This window comes from Equus asinus, chromosome 6 (genome assembly GCF_041296235.1).
Source record: "Equus asinus isolate D_3611 breed Donkey chromosome 6, EquAss-T2T_v2, whole genome shotgun sequence".
NCBI classification, from domain to species: Eukaryota; Metazoa; Chordata; class Mammalia; order Perissodactyla; family Equidae; genus Equus; species Equus asinus.
The window spans coordinates 15,680,110-15,690,409 of record NC_091795.1 but is presented as its reverse complement, the minus strand read 5'-3'; the positions used below and the strand labels follow the sequence as shown (position 1 = coordinate 15,690,409).

Here is a 10,300-nt window from a genome sequence, read left to right as displayed (position 1 = left end):
ACTGGATATCCACATGCAAAAGAATGAACCTTTATCTTACACCACATACAAAATCCACTCAAACTACATCAAAGACCTAAATGTAAGAACTAAAACTATACAACTCCTAGAAGAAAGCTTAAGGGAAGAGCTGCATCGGCTTGGACAATGATGATCCAAAAGTACAGGTAACACAAGTAAAACAGATAAATTGGACTGCAGCAAAATGTAAAACTGCATCAAGGAACACAATCAACAGAGTGAAAAGAAATGGGAGAAAATATTGGCAAATCTTATTATCTGGTAGGGGCTTAATATCTAGAGTATACAAAGAAATCCTAGAACTCAACAACAAAAGAGCAAACAACCCTATTTAAAAATGGGCAAAGTACTTGAATAGACATTTCTCCAAAGAAGGTGTACAAATGGCCAGCAAATGCATGAAATGAGGAAATGATGCTCCACATCAGAAGAATGGTGGCTGCCAGGCGGTGGGGGGACAGGGTAACAGCGAGTTGTTTAAGAGAGTTATAGTTTTGTAGACTATCGTTTGTAGACTGTAGTTTGTTTAATAGAGCTATAGTTTTATAGAGTTCAGTTTTGCAAGATGGAGAGAGTTCTGGAGACCGGTTGCATAACAAGGTACTTAACACTACTGAACTATATACTTAAAAATGGTTAAGACAGTAAATTTTACATTATATTTTACAACTAAAAATTTTAAATATATAGTTACTAATAAAGGTATCAAGTTATTTTTTTAAATGGATCATAGACATACATGTAAGCTAACACTATAAAATTCTTACATGAAAACATAGGAATAAATTTCCAGAAGCTTGGATTAGGCAATGGTTTTCTTAGGTACATCAAAACAAAGAAAGAATAGATAAACTGGAATTCATCAAAATTAAAAATTGTGCTTCAAAAGGCAGCATCAAGAAAGTGAAGACGGGCTGGTCCCGTGGCTGAGTGGTTAAGTTCCCGTGCTCCGCTTCGGCGGCCCAAGGTTTCACCAGTTCGGATCCTGGGCGTGGACATGGCACCGCTCATCAGGCCACACTAAGGTGGCGTCCCACATGCCACAACTAGAAGGACCCACAACTGAAATATACAACTATGTACTGGGGGGGAATTTGGGGGGAAAAAAAGCAGAAAAACAAAAAATAAAGAACTAAACAGGACAGACTGAATAAAAGAAAGTTTTATTCTAAACTTTCCCAATAGACATTTTCTCCCCAGGCTCCAGGTTATTGATTTTAACAGTCCCATCAGTGGCCTTCATAATATTCACAAAGGATGTACAAACTGTGTCATTTGGTTGAGGAGTCAAGTTTGAAAATAACCATCTTTCCATTCTTTGTGCTTTACAACAATTCTTAAAACACATTATGCTCCTAGCTCATAAGTGTTCAATTAAGAATTTTTTCTAAAAATAACTTAGAGCAAGAAAATCACTTACTTTATACATATTCAAAAACAGAACCCATCGTTTTCTCCGGTGTTCCAGGGAGGGAAAAACTGGTCCAACCTAACAGATGTAGCAAAAAGTATGTTTCCTATTTTTGGCTTCTCTGTTTAAATGAAGAGAAAATCCTTTGTTGATTTCATCTTGGTTTGAACATAATAGCATCAATATCCTTTTCTTCCTCTGAATCTTGATCTGGCATCCAACTAAAAATAAATGAAGAATTGAATCAGATTTTGTTAACATAATTAAATAAACACAACTTTGGTAAGGGGTGTCACTACATGAGAGAAATAAAACAGTTTCCAGCACAATCAAAAAGTCAATTGTCAGAGCCAGCCCTGACGGCCTAGTGGTTAAAGTTCAGCACTCTCACTGCTTCAGAAGCCCAGGTTCACATTCCGGTCAGAGAACCACACTGCCTGTCTGTCAGCTGCCATGCTGTGGCAGTGGCTCACACAGAACTAGAATGACTTATAACTAGGATATACATGTACTGGGGCTTTAGGGAGACCAAAAAAAGGAGCTAACAGATGTCAGCTCAGGGTGAATCTTTCCCTGCAAAAAAAAAAAAAATCTAAAGCTCCTTGCCATTTGCCTTCAAGGGAGCTAGTAATTAAAAAAAAAAAGGCAATTGTCACAGCTACCAAAAACACCGAAAATAATAAAGATGGCATTAAAAACAAAAGTTCCATTAAGGTCACAATAAGGATTTTCTTCTCAAGTAGAATCCAACTTACATTTATCTTTTTCTCTGAACTACACTCAATGTACGTTCTTGCAAACAACTTTCTAATTAAGTTTTGTGTGGGTTAACATTTAAATGTATTTGAAATCCTTAAATAGCAACTGAAAAAAGAAGAGAGAGCCCTGAAAAATGTTAAGTGACACATAGCCATTTGGGAATTAAAAGTCCTTAAATTACCTACTTATAGGATGACAGCATGTTCTTTGACTTAAGCCTCACGGTGAGGCCGCCTCCTAAGGGTAGTGCCATAGGGTGGAGGGTCCTAATGTCAGTATATAAGGCAAAACTGCACAGAGTCAATATCACTCCCTAGAAATTCTACAGGAAGGAGATAGATTATTTGGATAGGTTATTAATAATAGATATTATATCTATTTATATATCATTATTAATAATAGAGTATTTTGGAGATAGACGCTATTAATGAGTCTAACACAGCCAGTGTAGGACAGACACCCATTTCTCCGATCACTACACGAAGTAGCTAAAAGTATATTTTCAAAAAATTAATAATCTTTAAACACAGGCATCATAATCAGGATGATGAGATGCTTATACTACGACGACACAGCTGACTCAAACTTCCTAGCTCACCATCATTCTGGGTTATATACTCATTGTTTGAAATATTAAGCAAAATTTCTAGCACGATTTAATTTGTTTTGGGTTTTTGCCAACCACATATAAGTGAAGTTGCGTTAGCTAAGTGTGACATGACTCCACCACCTTGGAGGACTAATTGTGAATCACAGTCTTGGTGAAAGGCTGTAAGAATGTATTACTCTGCTAGAAGGTTCCCTAGACGGCTCTCTCCAGCGTCAAAGTGTAAGTGGAGCTCTGCCTTATACTGATTGTTAGAAATGATCAGAGGCACTTTTATATTTTATTCAAGATTATTATAAATTTCTGCAGAAGGTAGATAAACTGTGAAAAATTTTTAAATGTTCTGATTTCTTATTAAAGTTTTTGGAGATCAAAGACAGCTTTCAGCAGGGAATTCCAGGGAGTTAATTTACAGTCACTGGATATGATTGGATCCATCCAACATGATTAAAACTCATCTCCTACACTATTCTTTATGACTTCTCAGTTATCTAAACATGATTTGAAATTCTTGAAAGATCTAAAGGCTTGCATTTTACATGTGGTATCAAAACTATGTGAGAGAAGACAAGAAAATCCCTCTTTTTTACGATAAATCATAGGAAAATATGGCAGAGAACTGTGTCATTTGAAAAAGGACAAGACAGCATGGCCACATTTAATCTAACTTCACACCTCCCTGGATCTGATGAGACAGCAAACATGCTCAAGTTCTTCGTGTGGCCTCCTGGGTCATGAATGTCCTGTACACTTGGCTTCTCCTGTCAACAAAGGGGAGGGATTTGCAGTGCAATTCCTAAACAAACAAAGCAGGTTTTAAGTTCAGATTATGGCTTTCCTTAAAGGGATGTTCCTTTTCTCATTTCATACTTTCTTTTTACAAAGAGAAGGCTCTCAGTTTCCATTCCAAACATCTCTGTTAGATCTCTGAAATCAAAGAATGTCAGAGCAGAAACTTTAAAATTCGTAATGTCCTCTTAGGCTCTCCTTCCACTATCCATCACTCTACCAATTCAAACACAGATACTAACGTTGTCTCCTAGTCACATCTACACATAAGGCACAGCGCCTACACCTCAGACCACATTATGGGTTTGTGTACAATTGCCAAATGACCTGAATTCACAGTGACCAACACCAACTTCTCCCCATTTAGACTTGCCAAGACTTGATTCTCATACTTTCAGAAATTCATAAAGATCAGCAGCTGCTGTTAGCATAGTGGCAGAATAACAGAACAATGAGCTCTGGTTTTTCATGAATGCTACCTAACCTTAACTCAGTGGAGGAAGAAATAGCATCTACATCCTTTCTTCCAAATGATGTCACTGCAACCTATTTATAATTACCAAGTCATGCACAAATTTAACTCCATACAGCTAATTTTTACCCTAAGCCTTTAAACATCTTAAACCACTTACCATTGACCTTTTACATTCAAAAAATGAGTATTTCAGAGCTTTGCAGTTTCCCTCCTTTAGACACTGCCGAGGGGACTTTCCTTCCTACAACACACAAAACAATATAAATACTTTGGAAATTTTCTCAGTACAAAATAAATGTCCTTCTAAAAATAGCTCTTTTAAAAATAAGTTAAACAAAAGAATAGTAAATTATATAAGAAATAGTTTTAATTCATTTTGACTGTTGGTGCTTACGGAGAAAAGGACAGAATAAAAAACAAGTAAAATAATTTGGGGGCCCTGAAAGGTGATCTTGGGTTCTTGAAAACACTGGTTTCCATGGGATACTTTTCTTTAAAATGTTATATAAAAATCTAGACACTATTATCTTCAGCTCCTTATGGGGAAGAAAGGGAAAGAGTAAAGGTGAAAGTAGTAACGGGGTTTCATCAGTGTTTTTAAAACTTTTACACTCAAGAACTCCTAAAGACAGAGAAGAAAGTAGTGTGTGTTGGAGGAGGAAGTGGGCAGAGCACAGCAGGGAGTAGGGGGGAGAGCCCGACAGCTCTGCAGCTGCTTGTATGAGAGGTCAGGCCGCTGTAGTGGTGATTGGGAGGGTTAGTTCTGGAAGGTAGTGTCAAGTGGCTTTAAAGTCTCCGTTATATCCTTTTAATGCAAGCAATTTAACTCCAGAACATCTCTGCATTTTCCCACCCCCTACCCCCAGAGTCAAGTTCTCTCTTCTGAGAAGCTCAACTGAGTAAGAACTGGAAGAGGAAAGGGAGATACGAAATGAACTTACATGCATTTGTGACAGGAGATCTGCTTGGGCCTGATGTGAAATGAACTCATCTTTGAGCAGTGAAAGCTCAAAAGGAGTTTAAGAAGAAAATTGGATTAAACCATTCCCTTTCTGCCATGAAGGCAGGATGCTGCCACAAGAGTGTTCACAGGAGAAATGCTTATTCTGACTCTTACCAAATAAGATTTCTTAAGAACTGTAACCATTAAAAATCAGGCTTCACAAAGTACAACTGTGAAACGAGGCAAGAGCTAAAATTTAGTCGTATTTTTTTTCAAGGTAAAATGAATGGAATGAAAATGCTAACACTACCTCTTCATTATTTTAAAATATTTTGAATATACTGCCATAAATTTAACTTACCACAACAGCACTTAAAATAACACTAGCCGCCTGGAAGCGCCGACACAGTCTAGTTCACAGTCCAAAGAGGCGAGACTAAAATTGAACTGCAGCGAAATTTGTTTGAACACCCTACTAATCTGTCTAGTAACTAAACCCTTACAAGGACTAATTTATATTAAAAATTCAGAACAGTCCTAGGTCAGTTTGTAGGAGGTTAAAAAATAGCTACTGGATATCCCTGCCTACACTGGGCTTTAACACCAGGGAGGAAAGGGGACGCGTGCAAATAGGAACTGGCAGCGTGAGCTCCTCACAGAGCAGGGGGACGTGCCAGAGGCGTCACAGGGAGAGGTGCTAAGGGGGCTCGGCTTCCGGGAATGTAAATATATAAAACAACATCTGGAAAAGTGGATAGAACTTGGATTTTTTGAATCACCTGAGGCTTAATGACATCAAACTATGATTTGCAATTCATGAGAAAACAAGGTCAAAATCTTACATTATTACTACTATTAAAGAAACTGCTTATAAACATTAGCCTTATGCAGTGCCTGACAATATAAAGGAAGATCATGAAGTCGTTCCACTCAAGGTGAGTTCCAATGTAAAAATCAGTTAAGCAATTCTGAGAATAAAAATGACCCTGTTCAGTGTTAACTTTAAAAGCTCAAACAGCCAGAATTAGGTGCCCTAAAATCAGAAGATTTTTAGTGCTGCTACTAAACACTTTAGATAGATGTTAATGACATAGGCTAGAGTACTACTTAAATAGAAAGATCTGGTGCGTTCATGCACCAGGAAAGATTTAACCCAAATTTCACCTGCTCTTCATCCTCAGGGACCTCCTCTCAAGCAGATTTTGCCACGTCGATCCCACCGCTGCAACTGCCTCCCAAACCTCTATTTTGCAAGTGCCAGTCACCCTCCTAGTTTTTACTGTGGAAGGAGCTGCAAGGTACCACATCTGGGACATTCCTGATCCCCGGGGATCTTGGCCCCTTTCTAGTCTTTATGTCTGCCTTGGTCCTAGATTTCAACTGCCATATGCATCAGTGAATCTCAAAAGTGAATCAGAACAGAGCAGTAAGCTGCCTTGCGCTATTGGGTTCCTCCCCCAAACTCTGGAACGAGGAGCTGCTGATGGGGTGTGTGTTGTGTTGCCCACATGAACAAGAGGAGGAAGATTTTAAAAGACTATAACTATACAAAAGATTATAAACTGATGCTTCCTCAAAATGTATCTAAGATGCCATCTTTTTCACACGCTTTAACCCATACTGCCAACTGCATAGTGGGAAGATCCATCTAGATACACTAAACCTAAGAGACAAATGTTAATTCATCTTCCTCTACCTCCACTCCAAATGGCAGACTGCTACTTGTTGCTTAATATCCACTCTTCCTTTTTAAAAACTGGGGCATGGCGCCGGCCCAGGGGCACAGCAGTTAAGTTCGCATGTTCTGCTTTGGCAGCCCGGGGTTTGCCCATTTGGATCCCAGGTGCGGACCTACACACCACTTGGCAAGCCATGCTGTGGCAGGCGTCCCACATAAAGTAGAGGAAGATGGGCATGGATGTTAGCTCAGGGCCAGTCTTCCTCAGCAAAAAGAGGAGGATTGGCAGCAGATGTTAGCTCAGGGCTAATCTTCCTCCAAAAACAAAAGGGGGGGGGCATATGGCTGGGTTAGACTTTCCAGCCACCCTTGCAGCTGGGTGTGGTCATGTGACTAAGTTCCAGCCAACGGAATATGTGGGGAACCAAAATGTAAAACTTCTGGTTTGGTCCTTAAAGAAAAGTGGCTTGACCCTCTTCCCCACTTTACTCCATCACGTTACTAGGCCCGATGATGTGGAAGCAAGGCAATCTCGGACGACGAGTGTGAGAGTAACATCCTATCTCCCATCACAGTGCCTGAAACCACAACATCCATGGTGTGTGGGTCCATGGAAGACGGAGAGGAGCTCCCCCAGGCCCTACTTATAGGCCCAAGAGCAAAAGAAAGAATTCCCTCTCTTGTTTAAGCCACTGTTACTCTGGGCCTCTGCAACATGTACCTGAACTTATAAGCTAACTAATACTCTCCCAAGCTTATTTGCCTTCTGAGGTCAAGATCAGTGATTCCCAAACACACCTGTGCCCAAGAATCAACCTGGGATACTCTTAAATTATTGGGGCGGGGGTGGGAGGTGGGGGGCAGTGGAGTCTGTACTTCTTAAGCTCTCCGCCCCCATCTCCAGGTGATTCTGATGAAGAGTCAGCAGGTCTGGAAGCTGTGAATAGTCACAAAGGAGATAACTTGTGACTGAGGTTCCCTGGGCAGAGTTTCAAGCTTTTTGACCCCCCAGGAGTTATAAAATCCTAAGAGGTCTGTCCAAGAGATGCCTTTTGAATCTCTTCCTTGCTTCTCCTCTCCAGCTGCACTGGAGTTTAGCCCCTTATCACCATTACCCTGAGTCTCTCTGAGCCCCTACACTTTCTTGACTACCTCCCATCCCAGCAGCTAGAACTAAGTATTCGTTTATGTTGAATTCCTCCCCAGAGTGAGGTCCAGCAGCTTTTGAGCTGAATTAAAAGACTGGCAAGGAGAGACTATAGCATCCACCTGCCAAAAGATCAGATTAACTTCTTTATTCAAGGAGCTAAGGAGTCAAAAATCTTATCAAAAATGAGGTTGTCACACAGAGCAGGCACAGATCTCAGCAGAACTTCCCTTGGTCTTCAGGGACCCTCTGGGGCACCGTGGGCTGTAGCTGCCAGTAACAGCATCTGAGGAGGTAGGATATTGTCCTGAATCTGCAAAACTCAATGTTTTGTCTCAGTACTGCCCTTTTACACTCCAGCTGAAGTCACAATCCAGGACGCACAAACAGTATGCACTTCCATTTAAGGGACTGTTCATAAACATAAGGTTCTGCTAGTGACCAAATTCAGCATCAATAGGGCCACCTACTCAATGAGGGAAAAGCAGAGTTTGTGCCATGTGTCCTGGGAACTCACTCTGCCTACAGCTTTCTGGCTCTTCAGAGAACCAATTTCTACACAGGAACGAATGTGTTCCATTCATCTGTATGTCCTCTAAATTAGGCTTAGCATTCAAATGTTTGCTAAACAAATGAATCAATTATTGCAAGACCAACTTGGTACTCTCCGTGCCACCAGCATCCTCCTCCACTCCCAGAGTTTCTCTCCTCAGTCCTACTCTGTGAACTTTATTCCCTTGATTGCTCACCTCCATGGCCTTCCTGATGCTGAAAGTCAGGATTATATCCAAGCTCCTCACTCTGACAAACAAGAGCCTTCACACATGGCAACCTTCCTCTCGAGCCTTCTGTCAGGTTCCCCTTCCTCCAGGCCCCCATGTCTCCCTCACTCTGCACATGCTCTTTCAGCTTCTCCCAAAACCACCACAGCCCCCACTCCTTTACTCAACCTTTAAGACTCAGATCAAATGTCACCTCCTCTGTAAGAAGTTTCCAAACACTCAAGCAAAATAAGTTGTCTCCACTGGGCTCCCCAGGCATTCTGCTCCTGCATCTACTCATTAAACAAATATTTACTAAATGCTTACACAGCCCTTATCACTCACAGGAATTTAGCCCCTGTTTACATCTATTCTTCCCATCAGACCAAGCTTATGCAGGCAGCGACTGTAACCGATACTTCTTTCTATCACCAGTGCCTGGCATCACGCCTGCCACGTAATAGGCATTAACTAGGAGCTGGCTGAATATGAAGCAGCAGACTGGAAACAGCCCTGGACAGGGCACCTCGGTGTCCGCATCTGTATAAAGAAGTTGGATGAGATAACCTCTTAAATTCATAACAACTCTGAAGTTTTACTAGACTTGGGAGGCCAGTCCGGCTGGCTGCTAATATCAGTGAACCAAACGTAAATCGTGAATTAGTAGAAACAGTGATATAGCCTCATGGTGGATGTCCACTTTGGGGTAGTTGTCTTTTCTTTGAAATAATAGCAACTTCCTGAAATTACATCTCCAAAAGCAAAAATAACTGCACACAATCGATGGCCCTCTCATCAGGCCTTTGCGATTGGAAACTTGTGCTTCAGTTGGGCTCCAGGACAGAACCCAGGGCTCCAGGCAACTCTGCACCTCAGCGCGTGCCTCAGGGCGTTCAGACGCGCTCCTGAGAAGTCCTGTGGCTGCAGTGAGGGAGGAGTGCAGGGGAAGCAAGAAACAAAATGGTGAAAATACGAGCTGCCTCATTTACACCTTACCCAAGAATGTACAGAACTGCAACTCAGAAACAAATTCAAACCAACACAGGGCAGAGTACACGTTTAGCCACAACTGAACAGGGAAAGGAGAAATTACTAGCCAAGAGTGTACCAGGTTTATGTAATTCTCTGGTAATTCACTCTACAGAGTCTCATTTTCTAGGGCGCAAGAAACCCATTATTCTCCTTTACATCTCCAGAACCGAGGAGAGCGGCAGCATTCAATAAACCGAAGTGATTGAGCCGGAGTGGTTTACTCCTTACAGAAAACCCTACGGGGCGGTATCGCTATCTCCAATCTAACACCGGAGGGAACGAAGGCTGCGACTGCAGATCTGCCCAAGTTCCTGAAGTTGGAGCTGTGGCCGACACCTAGGACGGCTAACTGGGTCACGCGTCTCGACGGCCCCCGCGGGCCGACCGCGAGCCCTCCGCCGGGCACCGCCTCCCCGTTTCAGGCCGCGCTACCTTGAGCACACAGTCGGACCGCAGCAGACAGGCGCCCAGATCCTCCTTCACGCCCGCGCACGCGCCGCCCTCGGGCTTGTCCTCGTAATACCGGGGCATGGCTGCGCCCCCCGCCCACGGCGTCCCGACTCGTTCACAGCCACGACAGCTGTGTCCCGAGCGGCTCGCGGCAGAAGGAAGCGGAAGCCGACAGCAACAACTTCCGGCGGCCCCGCGGCTGACTACCCGGCCCAAGAGGCCGCGCG

At 42.4% G+C, this 10,300-nt stretch overlaps 1 protein-coding gene across 1 annotated transcript; it reads right to left on the bottom strand.

Moving 5' to 3' along the window:
* Nucleotides 1–1,165: 1,165 nt before the first annotated feature.
* COA5 (cytochrome c oxidase assembly factor 5) lies at nucleotides 1,166–10,254 on the bottom strand. The gene is made up of 3 exons (XM_014859182.3): nucleotides 10,056–10,254; nucleotides 4,220–4,303; nucleotides 1,166–1,653 (listed from the first exon to the last, which is right to left on the bottom strand). Exons 1-3 carry the CDS (start codon nucleotides 10,152–10,154, stop codon nucleotides 1,612–1,614), a joined length of 225 nt encoding a protein of 74 aa, XP_014714668.1. The 5' UTR covers nucleotides 10,155–10,254; the 3' UTR covers nucleotides 1,166–1,611.
* Nucleotides 10,255–10,300: the final 46 nt, after the last annotated feature.